This window comes from Pelobates fuscus, chromosome 4, assembly GCF_036172605.1.
Source record: "Pelobates fuscus isolate aPelFus1 chromosome 4, aPelFus1.pri, whole genome shotgun sequence".
Taxonomy (NCBI): domain Eukaryota; kingdom Metazoa; phylum Chordata; class Amphibia; order Anura; family Pelobatidae; genus Pelobates; species Pelobates fuscus.
This window is the reverse complement of record NC_086320.1, coordinates 111,692,528-111,715,373: the sequence shown is the minus strand read 5'-3', so window position 1 is coordinate 111,715,373 and position 22,846 is coordinate 111,692,528. Positions and strand designations below refer to the sequence as shown.

At 43.9% G+C, this 22,846-nt stretch overlaps 1 protein-coding gene across 1 annotated transcript in view; it reads right to left on the bottom strand.

Annotated features, from left to right (window-relative positions):
* The window catches only part of NPC1 (NPC intracellular cholesterol transporter 1), an 88,741-nt gene that overhangs the window by 41,097 nt on the left and 24,798 nt on the right, over positions 1–22,846 (bottom strand). Inside the window, exons 2-3 of the mRNA XM_063451475.1 lie at positions 2,540–2,662; positions 222–328 (exon numbers count right to left, since the gene is read on the bottom strand). Of these exons, the coding sequence (XP_063307545.1) occupies positions 222–328; positions 2,540–2,662 (230 nt within the window). The remainder of the gene's footprint in view (positions 1–221; positions 329–2,539; positions 2,663–22,846) is intronic.

The following is a 22,846-nucleotide window of genomic DNA, read 5'->3' as shown; positions in this document are numbered from 1 at the left end:
CCTTTAAGTTTATATCGCTCATTACAACAAAGCTGAGAATAAATAGATAGATATACTGAGGAATCGCATTTTATAAATACAAAAAGTAGCATTCAACAAGTTGGCAGATATGGCAGAAAATGTCAGCTCTAGTGAATCCAACATATAATAGCTGGAATACTAAGTGTTTGAAGTGAGATATAGCTCATGATAATATTTCATGATTCAGGATAAGGACTTACCTGGATAGGAACTGCAATGGAATCTGCAAGTTGCTGTTCAGTGTGTTGAGCTGATCAACATCACAGCAAACACTCACATTGCCATAGTACAGCGATGGACAAAGTTGCTGTAATTGAAATGTTTTAACAATAAGAAGCAAAAGAAAAAAGAAAAACAACAACACAACAGCTAAACATGTAATATCCCCATGAATGGTCTTGAAGGGTCATGCATGTTAGAGACCAATGAAATAACTTCTACCGAACATGAAATTAACAGGAAAATAACATGAAACAGAACAAAGACGATTTGAAGGGGATACTCTGCCCTTGGGTTTTTACGTCTAAGATGCATTATCTTGCACTTATTCACATTAAATGTCAGTTGACATAACTGGCCATTTTTCTAGTTTACCTAAATCATTAGCCTTATCCCTCTTGGAACATCAACCCTGCTACATATCTTTTTATCATCAGCAAAAAGACATACCTTACCTCCTGCAATATCACTACCGTATATACTCGAGTATAAGCCGAGTTTTTCAGCACATTTTTTTGTGCTGAAAAAGCCCCACTCTGCTTATACTCGAGTCAGTGTCTGTATTATGGCAACTTACATTGCCATAATACAAACCAGGACCGCCGGGCTCATTACAAGCCCGGCGGTCCTGTTGGGGGACGGCAGGAAGCGTTTACTTACCTTTACAGCAGCTCCTGTCAGCTCCGTGCAGCTCCCCTGTTCAGCTCACAGTTTAAGTGTTGCAAGACCCGCGACCGTCAGAGCGTGGCCACGGGCTACCGTGGCAACGCTCCGCGCGGCACGCAGACCACAAGACTTACACTGTGAGCTGAACGGGGGAGCTGCACGGAGCTGACAGGAGCTGCTGTAAAGGTAAGTAAATGCTTCCTGCCAGCCCCCCCACTGCACAGCCAATCCACTGGACCACCAGGGATTGCCATAGCCCCCCTCCTTGGCCAGGGAGTGGGGACCAAAAAAAAAAAATAATAATTTCATTTTAGAATATTAAAATAAATAAAAATAAAATAATAATAATAATAATATTAAAATAAAATATTAAATGAAAATGCCCTCCCCCCACCCAGTTTACACACACTACACACACACTCATACAAACACACACAAATTCTGCATTCATTATATACACACACTACACAAACACACAGTAGCTGCTGCATTTCCCACCCTAGGCTTATACTCGAGTCAATAAGTTTTCCCAGTTTTTTTGTGGTAAAATTAGGGGCCTCGGCTTATATTCGGGTCGACTTATACTCTAGTATATACGGTAATTAAAAAAAAATAAAAATATATAATTTTTTTTTTTTTTAAAAAGGTCTGATTGAAAATAAAATAATTTTGTTTTAATGCAGGTTGTGTCAGTCACAGCCAGGATAGGTGTGGCTAAGGATGCATAAACAGAAACAAAAGTGATTTAACTCCTAAATGGCAGATAATTGAGAAGTGAGACTTCAAAGGCATAATCTATATACAAAAACTGCTTCATTTAGCTAAAGTTGTTTTGATGCCCATAGTATCTCTTTATGCTTTACTGCTGTTAGCAGCTCCTGCTGATTGGCTGAGAAGCCACAAGTCTGTTTTACAGCTGAAAGTATTATTTAACTTCCAGAGGCAAAAATAAAAAAAAACACTATAGGGTCAGGAACACAAACATGTATTCCTGACCCTATAGTGTCCAAGTCACCATCTAATTCCCCAGCATCTTTAAATATAGCAAAATATTACCTTTATTGCAGTCTGCTGCTGCTGGATCTGCTTCGATCTGCCTGCTTGGCTGACACCATCAGAAGTGTTGATCTGAGCCAATCACAATGCATAGGATTGAGACGGCCTAGGAGGCAGATCAGGGGCAGAGCCAACACAAGCCAAACACAAGCCCTGGTCAATCAGCATCTCCTCATGAATCAATGCATCTCTATGAGGAAAGTTCAGTGTCTGCAACACAGTGAGCAGCACTGCCCCAGGAAGCACCTCTATAAGCCATCTGAGCAGTGGCCAGTGGAGGTATCCCTAGGCTATAACGTACAAATTGCCTTTTCTCTGAAAAAAAGTGTGTTTACTGCAAAACGTCTACAGGAAATGACTTTACTCATCAGAACAACTACATTAAGCTGTAGTTGTTCTGGTGACTATAGTATCCCTTTATATCATTATGAAATTATACTCACAATCCCAAAAAAACTAAACACAAAAAAGGGTTTCTCCCTGCAAACTAGAAGTAATTTTCCAAAAGTGTAAATAGCTACCTCACTCCGAATAGTTACAAAGCTCTAAAATAAAAAGAATAGAGGGAACATTTTACCTGTAGCAATGTGTGACCTTCCTCAGGCAGTGGTTTAGGGGGCCCAGAATACGCACAGTTATACCGTTGGCCAGTTTCTGTTTTCCCACATTCTCCGTACCATACACAGTGCTGGGAAGACACCTTGTAAAGCAAATAAAAATAAATACAATTTATATGCATATATATCAATATCAAAGCACCTTGAATTGTTTTACTCAATTTAGTATTTATCTATATATAAGTTAAAACAGAAAACACAACAGGGGAGAAACCAGTAACCCACTAGAGCAGAACGCTGTATACCGGGTAAAGAGAAAGTAGGAAGGAGAAGTGTCATCTAAGTTGTGGGGGAAGACAGATAATCACAGCAGTGTTTGCATGGGGAGAATTTATAAAAAATAAAAAAAAAATTATAATAAAAAAATACCCCAAATCAAATAAATAAGTTTGTATAGTTAATGACTTTGCCTAAACCAAACAATGTTTTTAAATAAAAAATTGCTCTGTTATCAATCCCTTGCCACGAATGGAGCTCACACTGGTACAAAGTTTTTCTTCATTTATTATTTTTATTTATTTTTAACATTAAAATAAACAAAGATGTCAATGTGTAATTGTTCTGTAACAAGAGATGGCCAAACGATAACTACCAGGAAATGTGCGGTGTCGAACAGTTCAAACTCTACACATGGTAAACAAAGCTCTAATAATTAGCTCAACAAACAGGAAATCCAGGTGTAAATATATCCGTTAGCTGTACATTTTAAACCTAGCGATATAGAAATCGTGACGCTTGTGCTTGTATAACTTTGACACATATCTCCGTTTATAATTTGCAAATAATATGTGCGTCTATACAAGACAGAAGCAGGGCTAAAAATTTTCAAGTTGTATGCTACTAGCCAGGCCAAAAAGTTATGTGCCACTGCAAGCCTGACACACTAACCAGGGATGCATTTTTACTTGCCAATGGCTAGTGGAAATGTTGAGCATTGACATAAGCTTTAATCAGAATATTGCCAAGCTAATATGGACTAATGTTAAAGGAGCACTATAGCGTTCGGAATACAAAGCTGTACATTATATAGAGTCGGAGGGCTGTCCACCCACCACATTAGTTGTTGAAAGAGTTTAAAAACTCTTTGTTTATTTACCTCTTTCCAGCGTTGAGACGCCATTGGCACTGGCTAGGTCTCCTCCTTCCACAAAGCCATGGTGCCGAGTTGGATCTAATACGCATGCGCAGAGAGCATCAGTCAGAGTGCTCTCATCATTCACATTGTACTCACCAAGAGCACCCAACATCAGCCTTTTAGTTGACCAACACCCATTGTCACAGCAGTTCCAATCATTAACCCTATGTAACCCAGGTAGAGAAATTATACGGACGTTCCTTACTTTCTTCTTCCAATGTAAGAAACAGAAACAGAAGCAGCTACAAAAACACATGTAAAACTAACACAGAACGCATAGACTGAAAGCTTGTTTGAGCAAATTATCCCCTTTCTACAATTGTAAAGCAAAGCGAAATATGCTGGCACTAAATAAAAGCAAATAGTGAACAATAAATATACACAGGGACACCAGATGCCAAAACACCAAGTGTGTGAATGTTTGAGCACAATGTTGAGAGGTTAAGAGGCATTCTTTACATAAAGCAATTAGAGGGCTTGAAGTGCTGTCCATGTGACAATCAGGCAATTTTGGGAGAAATATGCCAAACATGTAAGAAGGCTAGAAAAGGGCTTTTATAGCCCAAGCAATAGCCTCCACTGCACACTATAGAGATTAGTGATGTCCCGAACAGTTCGCCGGGAACCGTTCGCCGGCGAACATAGAAATTTCGATTTATACATTGTCCTCCCAATTCTAATTTTTTCCTCTCTTTTTATAAATGTTATCTCTATAAGTGATGTCCCGAACAGTTCGCCTGGAACCGTTCGTCGGCGAACATAGAGAGTTCACGGTCGCGAACTCGCGCAATGTTCGGTCCGCCCCCTATTCGTCATGGAGGTGGAAGGGTCTGGGAGGGAGGGTCTGCTGCTGATTGGCTGGAATAAGTCTGCTGACTGTGAGGTACAGGGTCAAGTTTACTCAATGATGACGAATAGGGGGCGGACCGAACATCGCGCGTGTTCGCGATCGCGAACACGCTATGTTCGCCGATGAACGGTTCCAGGCGAACTGTTCGGGACATCACGAATAGAGATAACATTTATAAAAAGAGAGGGAAAAAATAGAATTGGGAGGACAATGTATAAATCGAAATTTCTAAACTGCAAACCAAAGCCATATTACCAGCTTAACACACACAGATAATTAAAGTTGGATTACTTTTCCCACAACATCCCAGAAATAGATATGAAATAATCATCAACTGAGCCCTGTGCCCGGAGTCACAGCCAAAACAGATCAAACTCCAGGGCACGTGTTAACTTGGCAAACACAAACCAGCATTTACATCCACTCGGAAATCTATTTATTATGAAGCTGGTGCATAAGGATTCTGGCATCAAAAACAAACAACGGTGCACATATTTACACAGAGGTAGTTCTTGCAGGGCACACCATAGATACAATGTTTCTATCCCTTATCAACACAGAGATAACTTACACAGTGTGAAAAAAAAGGATATGTTGACAAGATGAAGAGCAGAGAGGAGTAGTCAAAACGGCAGATCCCAAACCTGAGCAGAACTACAACTCCCATTATGCATGGCTAGGCTTAAGGTATTAAGTGGGTCTTGCTTGGCTTAAAATCCTCTAAATAATTAAACACAAACATTATTATTTTGAACAATGGAACAGTATGTTCATTTTATATTCACCCTTATTGCTGGCCAGGCTTAAAACCATAGGCACCCAGACCATTTCAGCTCATTTAAGTGGTCTGGGTGCTGTGTCCCTATTGCCCTTAGTGCTGCAATGTAAAACACTGCAGTTCCAGAGAAACTGCAATGTTTGCATTGCAGCAGTGAGTCTGCCCTCCATCAGACAGCCACTGGAGGCGCTTCCTGCATCCAATTGGCCCGGTAAATGACGCTGGACGTCCTCACACTATGCATTATAGGGACACTATAGTATAGTCCCTCAGACCACTTCAGCTCAATGAAGTGGGCTGGGTGCCAGGTCCCTCCGGTTTTAACCCTTCACATGTAAACATAACAGTTTCAGAGAAACTGCTATGTTTACATTTGGGGTTAATCCAGCCTCTAGTGGCTGTCTTCCGGACAGCCACTAGAGGCGCATCTGCAACGCTGGAGGCGAATTTCGCCTCCATTGCGCAGGGCGTCCATAGGAAAGCATTCAGAAATGCTTTCCTATGGACACGCGCGCATTCATTTGGCTCCAGTGACGTCGGACGGGGGAGCTGACGTCGGACGGGGAGGAGAGGTCATCAGCGCCGAGGGAGCCCGGCGCTGGATTAAGGCAAGTGGCTGAAGTGGTTTTAACCCCTTCAGCACCGTGGGAGAGGGACCCTGAGGGTGGGGGCACCGTCAGGGCACTATAGTGTCAGGAAAACCGCTTTGTTTTACTGACACTATAGTGATCCTTTAATTCAATGCTTTCCTGTGGGAGGTTTAATGCACGCCAGGCATTTGCAGCGCATGAGCATTAGCACCCGCTTATTGTGGAAAGCAGGAGGCAGAGCCGCGACTCAGCGCAGAGGGACATCAGTGCTGAGGTAAGGAAAGTAAGTAAGGTTTTTTTTTTTAACCCTTTATCCACTGTGAAAGAGGGGGTTGGCAGAGGGAGCTATATTACCAGGAATACAACTTTGCAATCCTGGCACTACAGTATCCCTTTAGATCCCAGGGGGCCTAGGCAGGTCACCAGTTTGCAGTCCCAATTTATTCTTCACATGATTAATGGGGTCAAGCAAATTCATGATTCTGGAGCTCCTGTCTAACTCCTGGGCTATAGGCAGTCGCTTCCTGCACCTGCACTGCTTGAAACAAGTGTGACTGATGGGAGTGTGTTTGTACCTCAATTTTCCTCTACATGACACAAACTCTACTTCATTTTACCCCCTCCTCTCCGTGTTCCCAGTAATAGGCCATTCTTACTTTGTAACAAGATTATATTAACAAACAGTTTAATGCTCATATACAATGTAAGAAATGTTATTAACATAACCTTACATGAACAAGGCCCCGAGACCACACTTATCTCAAGAGATTAAACTGTTCTCGAACGGTTTAACCACAAAGTTGACTTCAGCGCTGATCTCAACTCCCCCCAGGTGGCATCCAGCTTCTGAGATTTCAGTTTCAGGAATGGCGGAGTAGGTCACTCATTGGCTGAGAGCAGCCAGCTGACGCTCTCAGTCTGTCAGTGACAACCCATTCATAATACTGGCTTGGAAAAGGTACGTTTCTTTCCAAGCCAGTTTTAACGCCATCAGTGAAGAGTGCGCCCGGGGGGCTTCCTGACACCATAATTCAATTTAGATGAAATTCTTATGGTGCCTGGAGAGCTCCTTTAATAATAATAGTGCATGAATTCCTTGTCAGCATTTAATCTAAAATTTATGTTAGCCAGATTATCATATAAAATAATCAATTTTGATTCCACCCATCTTTTTGATATAGCAAATCATATATATATATATATACACACACACACACATACATATACATATATAAATAAAAATCTCTATAAAACACACACACACACACACACACACACAATATATATATATACACACACATACACACATGCCCCCTACTTTTTCTTATGTATTTAGTTAGAAATAGATGAAAAATGTAAAAAAAGAAAGCCAAAGTAAGAGAAGAGGAAGTGACTGGTAAGGTAAGTACAGCGTGACAGTGATGCTTTAAAAAAAAAATCAAATAGCTTCGCTCCTTTGACCTATTTCAGGCACGTTTAGCACAAACTGTATAGCTGTGAGTTCCCCTTTTCATATCTTGAGAAACAGAGATATGTTTAGATTGTGACCCTTCTGACAGCTGTGCTTTCAGTCCCGGGAAGAGGCGTTTTTGTACATAGATTCTTTACAGAAAATGCGATCAGATTCTCACCAGACAACTTGCCCATTAAGCTCTGACACTGCCTCAGCAGTATATGGATCAAAGTTCTGGATGTGAAGTAGGAGAAACCCATTATCGTGTTTAAAAGCTGCGAAGAGTCTTTGTAGGGTGCGATGGTAATTGGTGAAAACAGAGGTGGTGAGGATATGCCACTCTCAGAGGAAAAAACACACTGGAGAGTGTTGAATGGTAAAACGTCTGAACGGTTTGTGTTCTGTAGATTGGAGGGACTTCAGAAGAGACTAGAACCATAAACTTTACCTTGGTGGAAGTTTACATTGTAACCAATACATAATAAAGTAGAACGATAGGAGGAGAGGTTAAATTTAGTATAATTGGTTTGAGACTAGAATCACAGAACTAAAAGTGAAGAAGCCAAAATTGGCAGAGGGTAAAATAACAGGGAGGGGAGGGGGGGGGGCTTTATTTAATGAATTTAAAGAGATTCTATAGTGTAAGGAATACAAAGGTATTTGCATTCCTTACATTATAGCTCCCTCACGTCCCGTCCCCCCCTCCCTCGCTGCAAGAGTTAAAAAACAAAACAAACCAAAAAAACATCAGATTCCAGCACAGATGTCCCTCAGCACTGGGTCGGTGCTTTGCCTCCTCCGGCTGACCCAACACCAAAGCGCATTAGGCCCTCCCCATTGAAAAACATTGCTTTCCTATTGGGATTTAACGGACATCAGGTGACTAAAAGTCATCTAGCAAGCAGGAAGTGTGTGATTGACAGCCAAGAGAGGCAGTCTTAATCCTGCAGTGTAATTAATGCAGTTTCTTTAAAAAACTGCAATGATTTACATTGCAGGACTAAGTAAGGCAGGGACACTGCACCCAGACCACTTCAATGAGCTGAACGGGTCTGGGTGTCTAGACTGTCCCTATAAGCCATAATCTTTCAGGAGGCCAAGAGCTCAATTCCATCATCTTAAAAAGGTCAGTCTCGGCACAGTCCCCTTTCACATTAGATATACTGAGTTAATCTCTACTTGGATGAAATTCATTGGCTGCAAATGTCAGCAGACACTACTGGTTAAACATAGGCAGAAATGATGAGACTGATATGGAAGTAAGAATCTCCAAATTGGCAATATCTGAAAAGAAGGCTGGAACACAGTTTAGTGTGAGAAAATGAACCATGTAATGAACATTTTCATGAAAACACGAAAGAGGAGTAGAGGAAAACGTAATAGTTTAAATTAATTTTAGATTTCAGGAATAAAGAAAACCAACCAAACTAAACAACAATTCACATGTATTATATTTGGCTGTTTGAACAGATCTTGTTTAGTCATTCTTACCGATGACCATCTGTGTTAACAGCACTGCTGAGTGCAAACTTAAATGTAGGGTGTCACGCTTTTTTTGATACCCTCAGAGAGATAAGAATTTTTGTAAGGCAGACAATGTGTTCAAGCACTCAAACATATTGATAGCTCATTTCAGAGAAATGAAAACTGTGTGAAATAATTTGGGCAAAGAAAAAAGGTCCATGTCACTAGGTTCCTCAACGTACTTTGGTTGATTTTCATTCTTCCTGTTCATGCATGTTTTTTTTTTTTTTTTAATTCTTTATTTTTGCGTGCATGAAAATATAACAAGTGGGCTCGTCAAGCCCCAACAGCTTGACCAGCATATAAACAGAATATTTAACCATTGGGTAGCATGTAGAATGTTCTGCACAATTTTTGTAAAGTAATATTTAGGTAAACGATAGTCAGCTCGTGTACATAATAAAACAGGTTGATTGCAACTGTTGCTTTAAATCAGTTAACAAGTACTATAAGGCATTTTTGTATAATATAATCTCAACTACGGCGATTAGTCATTTATAGTAGCATAAAGTAAACGGACAAATGGTTAGCAAAGCGTGCTTAAAGGACCACTCTAGGCACCCAGACCACTTCAGCTTAATGAAGTGGTCTGGGTGCCAGGTCCTTCTAGGGTTAACTAATTGTTTTATAAACATAGCAGTTTCAGAGAAACTGCTATGTTTATCAATTAGTTAAGCCTTCCCCTATTTCCTCTAGTGGCTGTCTCACTGACAGCCGCTAGAGGCGCTTGCGTGATTCTCACTGTGAAAATCACAGTGAGAGCACGCAAGCGTCCATAGGAAAGCATTATGAATGCTTTCCTATGCGACCGGCTGAATGCGCGCGCAGCTCTTGCCGCGCGTGCGCATTCAGCCGACGGGGAGGAACGGAGGCGGAGAGGAGGAGGAGAGCTCCCCGCCCAGCGCTGGAAAAAGGTAAGTTTTAACCCTTTTCCCCTTTCCAGAGCGGGGCGGGAGGGGGTCCCTGAGGGTGGGGGCACCCTCAGGGCACTCTAGTGCCAGGAAAACGAGTATGCTTTCCTGGCACTAGAGTGGTCCTTTAAACATCCCGCTTGAGCTACCGCACCAACCTGTACAGATAAAGAGAAGAGCATTTAAGAACGCTTTGTGGCATGCAATGTCAGCTCAGTTTGTATTAAAAGTTTCGCTTGGAACATATTGTACAATTAGGCTATACACTATATATATTGGCTAAACAATCGCTTTGTTAGTCGACAGCTAGTTATCATGTTTAGGAGCAAGGTATTGCAAGTGGGCAACAGGCCTAGAATAAAACATGTTCGCCACATTGTATATTCAGACACCGATTAGGAGCAATGGGAGGTATGGGGCGGTTGTCCCATCCGAGGTGGTAAATGTCCCGTTCAGCCAATTCCCGCCTGGGGCAATGTACAGTCCCGATTAGGCGTCTTTGCGTAGAAATTTAGTAAAACAACATTAAACGGTGGCGGTAATGCACGTGGGAAACACCATATAACCACAATATATTACCTGTGAGGCTAGGTTAACCTGAACATGTACAGTGAGTGCAAGGTGTGCGACAGCTGAATATATTCATTTGAATGGCTCACTGTAACAGGACAAGGCCATTGTGTTCACGAGTAAGCTGTGCTAAATTTACAGGGCAATATGAGTGGATTAGCTGTCTAATCAACATAATAAACGTAAGTAACTGCAGATTAAGCTGATAACTGTCCCTAGCTACACAGTATAAAGGCTACTTTAGCTGAGAGATTGGCGAGGTCTAGTACAAAAGAAAAATAGAATGGCAGTAACTCTGACGAGGGTTATGTGCGCAACCTGTGTGTAGGGTTTTGTGTGTTAGAGATTAACGTTAAGAATGCTATGGGTCGTGGTCTCCTTGTGGCCTTAGTGTGTGAAATTGTGTTGTGGGTAGAAGTGTAAACAAAACACAAGATGTCAGCGTAAAAAGTTAGTGCCCTATAGTGATTGTCCCACATTTTAGACCATGACTGGAAGCGTTTAGCAGATTGTCCCTTAGTATACCATCCAATGGGTCACACAGTCCCGTTCGGCGTTCAGACCGACGTTCCTGAATCCGGGTTCTGGCTGGTGAAAGTCCAGTAAGTTGGCAGTCTGGGGGGGCCCCGCTCGAGGCGTCTGATGTGATGATTGTCGTCCCCGTTTTGGCTCCAGACTTGGAGGTGAGTCTCGGGATAAATGCGTGTATCAAGCGATCTAGTGATCCCCTTGGCAATGGCAGTCCAGAGGTTGCTGCTGAGTAGTGCAGTATGGGTCTATACGACCGACTGGAAAGATGGGGTGAGCTTGGCCCCTACTATGTGCGGGCCGTGCTGGTGCCTGCAGTAGCTGTGCCCTTTCCCTGTGGGACAAACGGGGTAATTCTGGCCGGATCCCATTTGTGTTTCCCCTGGTTCTTTGGTGCTGTCTGCTTTTCCAACTGCGGCAGTCCTAGTGTGTTTAGCAGCGCTGTCGCGCCCTGGAGGTCTGTGACTAGGTGGACTGAGTCTTTGTGCAGTACCTGTATCTTGCGTTGAGGACGCCAACGATATGGTATTTGGTGCGCCCGTAGCAGGCCGGTAAGTGGTTGCATGGACTTGCGCCATTGCATGGTGGCTCCCGACAGGTCGGCATAGAAGGATAAGTCCATATTTTCGAAGTTGTACGTAGCTGTCCCTTTCAGGGCTGCGAGGAGCGCCATTTTGTCAGTAATAGTTTTAAACCTCACCACGAGGTCTCGGGGCGCCTTTTCTGGTGCTCTCTGGGGTTTGGGTATGCGGAAAGCCGCCTCTATGTTGATTGTTTTGGCCTGTTTGGGGGGTATCAAGGATCCCACTAGTCACCTGGCGAAGTGTGGGAGTTCTTCTGCAGGGACTCCCTCTGCTACACCTCGGACCTTTAAGTTCTTGTTGCGTCTGGAGTCTTCCAGTGCTGCAAAGTGGTGCTCTGTTTTCGCTTGCTGTAGCTTCAGGGCACATATCTCCTGCTTGAGCTCGGCAATCTCATGGGAGTGTTGGGCGGAGATTTGTTCCGCTGTGTCAATGCGGCCTACCAAGCCCGTTAGGTCAGCTCGCAGTTGTGCTACATCTGCCTGCAGGGCCCTCTGTAGCTCTCCCAGCATCGTTTTCAGTAAGGTTGCAGTTACTGGTTCCGAGTCGCCCGGATTCCTGCTTAATTGCGGCGGTTGTGCCGTGGGTAGGCCACTGAAGGCTTCCTCCTGGTAGAAGTCCCCGGAGGAGTCTGAGAGCTCTTCTAGCTCGGCGGCCATATTGGGCCCACATGCGCTTCTTGCCTGCCGGAACAGATCGCCTATTGTGGCCCCTGTTTTGGGTCGGTCCGGTTTCAGCTTCTTCGTCTTTCGACCCATTGTTGTTATGGGGGGGATAGGTCTCAGTTTTAGAGGTTAGTGTCCCCCAAAACGGGTTGATTTCTTCGCTCAGTCACGGAGCCTCTCGAGCATGCGACCGCTTCGCTCCACCATCAAGCTCCGCCCCTCTCATGCATGTTTTTTAATTGATTAAATACATTCAATAATTTTAAAGTGCTTTCATGTTTTTAACCAATAAGTAGTCAAAAACTGTTTGACTACTTATCCTGTGATAGACTCTGAGAACTCATGTTTACAACCACTACAGCAGTTACAGCAGCAGCTACAGCATTAATCTGAGGCTTTTTTCCTACATTTCAAAATGTAGCCAAAATAAAATGTAATACGGTGAAACAGCACTTAGTTTAGTTTTCCTGGGTGCAGTGTCCCAAGTTCTCTCTGGCCCTAATAACAGCCAAATTATGGAGCCACAACACCAGACATAAGCAAATAGGATGTGGCGGAACCAACCTTGCCACTGGAGGAGCCTGGTCGCCCGCCTCCTGCCACTGGACTATGGCCCCATGTTTAACACTGTTCTTTTTCCCTGCAGAAAGGCTGGTTTGTGCCTTTCTGTGGACTATTAAAGCCATGCTACCCCAGATAGCTATGCCATGGAGCCCAGCCGTATACTGAAAGACTTTGGCTCCATGGCGATTGAACTGTATGTATGTGATCTGAGCGCCATCCGGTAATAATGTGCACTCAGATCTAAGCTATCTGGGGATAGGTAGAATGTGAATGTTCTATGTGATAAATGTAACAGTATGTATTTTTATGTCTTTTATTGTCCTTTGTCTGCCATGTGGCTAATGGAGTTTTGCCTCTGTCCTTGGAGATATTTGGATTACTTCCTGTAGATACAAATATCCATTTTGCTATCTATCCTAGCTGTTCATATAAGGGTTAATTTGAACCAAGAATACATTTGGCATTTTATCTCCTATTCTCGGAAATAGGATTTATAGGGGAAAAGTACTGATTTCGAAATAACTTGTTAATTGTCCAAGATATCGGTATTTGTAAATATCTGGTTTTAATCAAATGTGTAATTCGTTATATAACGAAAGATTATAACTAGAAACAGCTGTTTATAACTTGTGAAAAACAAATTATGTAATAAATGCTCATGACCCCCACCGACATGAAAATGGGGTATATATGCAACTGACGTTTAATTAAACATTGAATTGGTTATTGAACAAGTCTCTGCTATTCATTTCCAATTTCCAGAGCTCTGAATGAGTTGGCAAATATCCATCATCCACAAAGGGTCCGGGCTGATTTAATCCCCAACACTTCCCAATTATCTCCAGGACAGAGAGGAGGGATTGTGATGCATTCCGGGATTGTAAGCTTGTGATTGGTCAATATCCAATATGTTTCCCCGTCTTCCATCTGGTCCCCTATGGGAGTGTCCACCAGGTGGGAGACCTGCACAAAAGCCGGGCAGGTAGCCCCAGTAAATCAGTTCTGCTTGACCTCAAAACGAAGTGTCGTCTCGTTATTGGGGGAATTGGATTGCATGCTGATTGCCAGGAGTGTAAGCCGATTGTATGCTTTTCCTGTTCAGCTGTTTACATCGTTCATATGCTTGAGAGCATTCGTATGCTTCTCCGGTTCGGTGGTTGTGGTGTCTGCTAGAGTGCTTGGAGCCCTAAGGAAGCGCTAGGAGCATCCTTCAACGGAGGTACCCAGTCGGGGTGCCCATCGATCCGTTACATAGGATCTATATAAGTGTGGAAGTGGATATATTTCAACCACCAATGACGTCTTTGACAAGAAGTCTCATGTGGTTAAAACAAATGTTGCTGGGTTCACACTTTTGTTTTGATTTTTATGCCATCTGTTTGCACAATCTGGTGTTGTGGCTCCATCATTCATTGTAATATTAGCTGCATAACACTGGGATAGATAACCTTGTGTTCATTTATTAAATCAAACTAAAATACCTTCCATATAAAAATATAAATGTATTGTAAGTAGTGGATGTCAGTCAAATCAAAATAAAGATATGAATGTATGCAAGCTGAACTGTGTAAACACCACCTTTTCTGGGCATTTGCAGGGATTACATTGCTGACTAAGCCCACCTCTGGTGACTGTCACTCTGATAGCCACTAGAGGGACTTTCGGAGATCAACACTGCGATTATTGCAGGACTAATGTCCAGTGTATTCACACAGAATGCATCTCTATGAGGAGATGCTGATTGACACAGAGCAGCAATTTGTCACGAATGCACACTAGCCTCCCAACACTATTGCAAAGCATTGGTTTGGCTGAGATTAGCATAATTGATAACCTATGTCGGGGAGGCAGGGTGAATGCACATTGGGTAATATAAGGTAATAAATCTTTTTATGGTGGGTGGCGTCACCTAACTAGTTACTAGAACACGTTTGTATTCCTAACACTGTAGTGTACCTTTAAGCGAGCCACAATGATAACACTCCATAACCTCTGACATACTTCTACTCCTCACTTCCTTATAACAGTATCTTCTAACAATATCAATGTAATTTCACATTACCTTTCATCACTGCAGCTACTGGATCTCTTCTGTCCACCACACCATACCTACAAATAAACATTCCAAGTCCCCTTCAGTCAGGTGGAATGGTATTTTACACTAAAAGGGGAGGTGAACAGACTTTAAAATTAATGCTTTAAAACAAGGCTCGGGGCGGAGTTTAGCAGCCGATCCAAGCGGTCGCACGGTAGATGGGCTCTGTGCCTACCCAGTGCAAAATAACGATTTTCGGTCACCTAACCACTGTAAAGGTCGACCAAACAAACCAAAACGATGGGAAGAAAGACCAAGAAACAAAAACCAGACCGTCACAAGCTGCAGGACAGCATACGGGATCACTTCCACCAGGAGCAAGGAGCATTCGGCCCCAAGATGGCCACCGACCTTGAGGACTTCTACCCAGAAGAAGCGATCACTACCTTACCTATAGTGAGGCCTCCACAGCAGGCACCAAGTCCAAAGGCTGCGGAACTGGTGACGGCGATGCTGCTAAAGACTCTCCTGGGTGACCTGCAAAAAACCCTCCAGGCAGATGTCTTGCAGCTACGCACGGACCTCACAGGCCTAGTGGGCTGCATCGACAAGGTTGAAGCAACTTCCATGCATCAAACTCAATAACATTGCAGAGCTCAAGAAGGAATTGATGGCTCTAAAACAAAAGCAGGCCCAGACTGACCAATGCTTTGCGGCATTAGCAGACGCCAGTCGCCGCAATAATCTAAAGATTTGCGGGATTCCAGAAGAAATACCCGCTGAGGAAATCCCACACCTCTTACGGCGGCTTACGGGAACCCTACTGTCGCCTAAACAAGCCAAGAATATCGGCTTTGAAGCAGGCTTCAGGGTCCCGAAAACCCAGAGGAGCCCCTGAGATTGCCTCCCGAGACTTGGTGGTGAAATACAGAAATGCGGCCGACAAGGCAGCGAACCTCGTGGCTCTAAAGGGAGCAGCCACCTACAGCTTTGAATCCATGACCCTATCCTTCTTCGCAGACCTGACGGGGGAGACCTTACAGTGGTGCAGATCCCTTCAACCAGTCACCAAATTGCTCAGAGAGAAACAGATTGCCTACCGTTGGCGCACACCGCGCACGCTACATGTGCAACAAGACAACAAGACCATCTCCATCTTGGACATCCAAGAAGCACCCACCTTGCTGGGACAACTGGGCCTATCTCTGGAGGGGCTGCCGAACATCGGCGCACTGGAGCCGACAACAGCGGTCCCACGTGGAGGCGGGAAACCCAAGTACGCAGCTGCTACCACATGAGGACTGAGCACTCCTAATGGGACACTCACCCCCGTTACGAGACAAGGCAACAGGGTACTGACACCCAGCCCGGGTACCCGGATCCCCCCCACAATCATACCACGAGGCACAGTAAACATACCCAGACAGCTCTTTGCCGGCAGAGGGATCATCCCCCGAGCCACTGTCAACGGGAAATCACCTACCGAGCGCCCCATGGCCTTCCCCCAAGATGGAATCCGAATAAGAGGGTACCGGCTCCCAAAAGCTACGAGGCGCTTACATTGTGCTGGACTCTCGTGCAACCCCCACCTTCAAGAAAGAACACGTTAAGTTTATTTCATTTGTCTTTCCGTAATTATTTTATAGCTTAGTAAGAACGTTTAATTCGCAAGCTTGGACTGTATTGACTGCACCAATCCAGATATCCGGAGTTAAGATACCAGTAGTTTTTTCCATGCATAACCTACAATTTAAACCCTCCTGACACATAACTAAGTACATAGTAATGTAGGTCCACAGTTGATACGGTCCACTACCTTCACCACAATAGGACCTGATATACTTTCTTGCCTTGCAACACTCACCTAGGAAAAATGGGCCATGTTTCTCAAAAATGTGAGAGTTTATCAACTAGCCAGTTCTTGCTATAGTTAATGCCTGCTTATTCCAATGCAGTAGTCATCATGGCACAGCATCGCAGAATAGGGCAACTGTTTGTATCATGCCACTGTTTTATTCTTATGTACAATCTCTACGTACCAATGCGGTTAGGATGCTACAAACATGTTCGACCCCAAACGAATTGTTATTACTTACACATGTCTACCTAGCTTAGTACGTTTCTAAAACAAAAAAAGTGCACAAATTTCAATGCAACTGTTTAACCTATCTATGTTTAACTATACATGTACGCTGTTGTGGCGTCTGAATGCGCTTTGTACTCACATGCACAACAAAAATAAAGAATTAAAAAAAAACAAAAAAAAAACACAAGGCTTGGGAATCTGCATTGGCACATTTTGCTAAATTGAGTTACATACCTCCACTACCTTAGAATGTTTGATTCAAACTCCTGAAACGAACCTACAAAGCACTCAACATTCTACCTTTCATTACATTTCCTTTCTATTTCAAGATTTCAACCCTTTTTGTTCACTCTGCGCTAAGTAACCTTCTCCTGTACTCTGTTGGGCAGCACAATTCATGCCCTGCTTAACCCTATAAGACTTGCCCATAGTGTCCGGTCCTTGAAAATTTCCGTAAACTCATCCCAGGTAATTTTCTTTCTTGGTCCTCTTGTGCCTCCCCACATAACTGGCGCTTCCAAAGCCCAATCCACTATCACATTCCAAAATAGAGTTCATGACCACTTTTGCCATATTTGGTCGCATAAGTTTAGCGAGATACAGGTGCTATACCTAGCAATCTCTCTTCCCTCAATCCCATTTTCTCCAAGACTTACCCATTTTTGCTGTTCCTTCTAGTTCTTGCTTCTGCTTAAATTAATTTCTCAATTGTTTGTTTTGTAAATTGTAAAACTGTAGAACATATAAAACAATGGTGGCGGTATAGAAATAATAATCCTATGTAATATGTGTTAGAGCTTCATGGCAAAACAAGTACATGTGTTTATATAAAATGCAATTAATGTGTTTAGAAATTCGTTTGTGTAAATAAACTACCGTATTTACTCAAATCTAACGCGCACCTTTTCTGGAAAATACAGTTTCCAAAATTTGACTGCGCATTAGATTTGCTAACGCATTACATTCGGGGCAAAATTTTAACTTTACCGGCAAATTTACTTCAGCAATTTTTGTTCCTGAAAGAGAGCTTAAGAAAGAATAGACTTAACATGTAAAACTAAAATTAAAATCAAACATTTTCATTGTAGCACCATGTTATATAGTAGTATCTTCTTGTATAAATGCGCATTGCATTCGCCAGCAAATACATTTTTCAGCTTCCAGGTTTCAAAAAGTGAGGTGCGCATTAGATACGAGTAAATATGGTATATGCAGTCTACTTCTAAATGACTTTTTCAGTTATAAAACTAGCTGTCAGATGGTCATTGAGTCAGGCCAAACTGGATTAAAACGTAATGTCCACTGGACACTCCCATAAAAAAGGAAAGCATGGTGTTTTTGGGATGTTGCAGTATTCACTAGTTACAGCATGAGCAAGTAGAACAAGACGGGTGCATTGCACTAAGCAGAGAACTTGTCAGTCACGGAATACAGGTTATTACGTTTTACAGTAATAGTGGCCAAGAAGTGGTCCTCTAGCAGTTTAAGAACCACATCTCCCTTGATGCTTTGTAGTCTTTCATCTGCAAATAATAACAAGGCATTATGGGAGACCTATCTGCCAGGGACTGTAACCTAAAGCACAAAAGTCATCTACTGTGCTTAAAGGATCACTATAGGGTCAGGAACACAAACATGTATTCCTGACCCTATAGTGTTAAAACCCCCATCTAGCTCCCCTGGGCCCCTCATGCCTCCATAAATATAGCAAAATCTTACTGTATTCATTCCTGAAGCTGTAACTCTGCATGCTGTTTTCCTCAGAAAAACAAGCAGTCTGCTGACATCATCAGAAGTGGTAGCCTGATCCAATCACAATGCTTCTCCATAGGATTGGCAGAGACTGACAAAGAGGCGGATCAGGGGCAGAGCCAGCATGATACAAACACAGCCCTGGCCAATCAGCATCTCCTCATAGAGATGAATTGAATCAATGAATCTCTATGAGGAAAGTTCAGTGTCTGCATGCATAGGGAGGAGTTACTGAATGTTTGGAAGCAGTTTAGGCAGCCATGACCCAGGAAGGATCTCTAACTGTGGTGGAATCTCGGTAAAAATAAATTTAGTAGGCCGAGATTACCACGTGGCATGTGTACGTGCATATGCTGACGTATCGATCAGTTGGTTGCACGAGGCAAGATACGATCAGTAGTGTACGGAGCATGTGCAAGAATACAGGATGTAGTATTCCCCCTCCTCCATTGTGCTGGACAAGCCATGCGGTCAAACAGGAAGTTAATTCTCATTTGTGTTGATTGGTTAAGAGAATGTGCGGGTGGAGCTTAATATGGGAGGAGTTATGTGCCTATATAAGGAGCCTGCACTATTGTCCGGGGCTCAGAACTTGCTGTATTTTGGTGACGTTAGTCCCTCTGAGTCCCGATCGGTGATCCAATAAAGAATCTCTTCCTTCCTGAAGAAACCTGTGTCCATCTCTCTGTGCTTGGCTTCCGTCAGTTTCTCCGGTATCATTTGGTGCATTGGCCGGGAAGCTCATCGTTCAACGGTAGCTGAGAGGCAGAGGCGTGAGACGGTCTATCTTTGCCCACGTTCTCTACGGCTGCACCCCTGAACTTCTGCGTGGACCTCCCTTCGTCTCGGCGCCACTGGTCTGTTGTCCAGGAGATCATCGGCCTCTACGTGAGAAGTGCTGGGGTGTCCCCGTCGATGAGTGTGAACTCAGGTTCAGGAACGAGGAGGTAAGACAACTGCTGTTTTAGACGGCAGGACCCACTAGGGGTATACCGATTGTGCGGTAGGCCCAAAGGGGTTTGAATCTGTGTATCTGCCCCCTCTGTCGGAGGGAAGGAGCGAAGGCGCACCGCTCGATCGAACGCTCTTTAGTCAGACCGTTTGATTTTGTTAGTCAGGTGGGGTCCTGGTGTAAATAGCCCTAGCCGGACACCGGTGTCTTGTCTAGACTAGCGTTCTAGGGTGTATATTACGTTCGCTAGGTCGGAGGGACCGGGAGACTAAGCGGCGCCTGTGTAAATTCGGTTCGCTAGCTCTCAACCTATCTGGGCTAAGTGGGAAGGCGTGTAAATTTGGAACCCACTAGACTTTTGATAGTGCGACTAAGAGGCGCCTGTGTAAATTCGGTTCTCTAGCTTGCTATATGTGGTGATTGGGCAGTGTGGCTAACCAAAACGGGTGTATATAGTTTTAGGTAGTCCATTCAAGGTACTGGCCAATAGTTTAGTTGGGAATTGTAAATGTGTTAAAGATTGTTTAGTAAAGTGTATATCTTGTTAGATAGCGCGAGCTAAGCCGTCTAGCGAGAGTGTTAATAGTGTGTTGCTGTATTATAGTGCACGGTACCATAACCCTGTATATTTACTGACACTGTATATAAGTACTAATCATTGTCGTCCATTGCATGTTTAACACCATAACCACTAATAATTGTATTGTGACCGTAACTTGTGCTTTGACCTATGCTAACCGTACTGTAACCGCTATTTGTAAAAGACGATGTTACTGGGGTGTGTTATAGACGGGTAATTCGTATATAGAGAATTATAGCGTGGGTGACTGTATAGTTACGCCAAAGGGCATAATATTGATTATCTAGTGACTGGTGTAACAGCTGTGTGTGTACGGGAATTCCCTGAGTGTTTATTGTTATTGTGTACGTTTCACTTGGTAACCGTACCACGTGGTGCTGTTGCCAGAGGAAACGGGTGTGACTGTTGAATAGTACGTGTGTATAGTATTCGTTGTCGACGACGTTCCATTGTTAAGTATGGGTGCGTCGCAGTCAACGATTCCGGATCCCCTAGGTTGTATGGTGAAGAATTTTAAAAAGGGATTCAAAACTTGTGATTTTGGGGTTAAAATGTCTCCTGTACATTTGGTCACTTTGTGTACTAGGGAGTGGCCTACTTTGGTTGCGGCATGGCCGCCACGTGGCAGTTTGGATCCAACTCTGGTACAGCGCTTACACGTGGCTGTATCAGGTAGGCCTGAACTTTACGGCCAGTTTCCTTATATTGATTGTTGGAGACAGGCCGTAAATGACTCGCCAAAATGGCTCCAGACATGCCACGAGGAGCAGTGTCGCCTCATGGTAGCTAGGACTTGTTCGTCCACTAGGACTGGTGTTAGGCCCATTTTGGACACGCCCCCTGAGTCCGAGATCCCTTTGCCGCCCCCTTACTTTCCGTTAAGAGGAAGTGACGCAAATGCAGGAAGTCCTGCAACCCTCCCCTCATTACCCCCATCCACTTCCGCTTCCTCCTCCAGTACAGGATCCACCCCCCCTCGTACTAAATCTCCCCTTCCGGAATCAGAACCAACCCCCATTAAAAACGAATATCCTGATTTGGCGCCACTTCAGACTTCCGGTCAAGCTTCATCTAGCTCGGCTCGAAGTGTTTTATTTACAACCTTTTCCCAAAACCAAGCTCCCACATCCCCATACCCTATTTCTCCCCGACTGGAGCCTATGACTGACGCCCCTCCACGTAGCCCCATACAGACCCGACAGTTGACCGGTGCCCAACAATTAAAACACTATCAGATGCCTCTTCGTCTGAATCCTGGGTCAGCCTATATCGATGCCGCAGGCCAAATGGCACATGCTGACCCAGTCTTTGTATATGTCCCATTCACGACAACCGATCTTTTAAATTGGAAGACCCACAATTCCTCGTATACTGAGAAACCACAAGCTATGACTGATCTGTTCACCTCAATAGTACAGACACATAACCCGACATGGGCTGATTGCCAGCAGTTATTAATGACTTTATTCAACAATGAGGAAAGGACAAGAATTAATCAAGCGGCCATTAAAGCACTAGAGGATAAAGCCCGTACTTTAAACCAAGCCAATCCATCAGCATGGGCCGCAACACATTATCCCAACACCGATCCCGATTGGAATGTAAATGGTGCTGATATGGTTCAACTCAGAGCCTATAGAGACGCTATAATTGCTGGCATGAAAGCCGGAGGAAAGAAAGCTATTAACATGTCGAAGACAGTTGAGGTGATTCAGAAAAGCGATGAAGCGCCCAGTGTCTTTTATGACCGATTATTGGAGGCATACCGCTTGTATACCCCCTTTAATCCGGAAGACGCAGATAATTCCCGAATGGTGAACTCCGCCTTTGTCAGCCAAGCTTACGGAGATATTAAGCGCAAGCTACAAAAGTTAGAAGGGTTTGCAGGTATGTCAATCACCCAACTAATGGAGGTAGCGAATAAGGTTTATATGAATAGGGAAACAGAAAGTAAGAAAGAGGAAGAGCGCAAGATGCGTAAAAAGGCTGATATGCTAGCGGTAGCGATCGCAGGCGTAGATAGACGGGGCCCAGATAGAGGCGATAGTAGATGGAATAGGGAGCCTTTGAGTAGGAATCAATGCGCGTATTGCAAGGAAGAAGGGCATTGGAGGAACGAATGTCCGCAAAGAGAGCAGTACGAGAGAGACCTACCCAGGGCAGGCTACGGAAACTTTAGAGGCAGAGCGAGAGGTAGAGGAGGCCGCGGAGGGAGTAATGGTAATAGAGGGAATAATGGGAACAGAGGAAGTGTTAGGGAAGACAGGTATATTCCAGCAGCGCAAAGGTCCCGCGATAGAGAAGGTAGGGACTTTGTAGGATTGGCTGACACGGTCATGGAGGACTATTGATACCGACCGGGCTCCATCCCCCTTGGTCGAGCGGAGCCTATGGTCGATGTATCAATAGGGGGGAAAAGGAGTGCGTTCATGATCGACACTGGTGCTGAACATTCAGTGGTGACTAATCTAGTTGCTCCTCCATCTGGAAGGACTATTACTGTGATAGGAGCAACTGGAAGAAGTGCTGAAAAACCGGTTCTTAAAAGTCGACTCTGTACATTGGGAGGCCACGTAGTAAAACACCAATTCCTTTATATGCCTGAATGTCCAGTCCAATTGCTGGGACGTGATATGCTATCAAAATTACAAGCGCAGATTACGTTCCTACCAAATGGAACAACATCCTTAAAGTTTAATGGACCTTCAGGTAT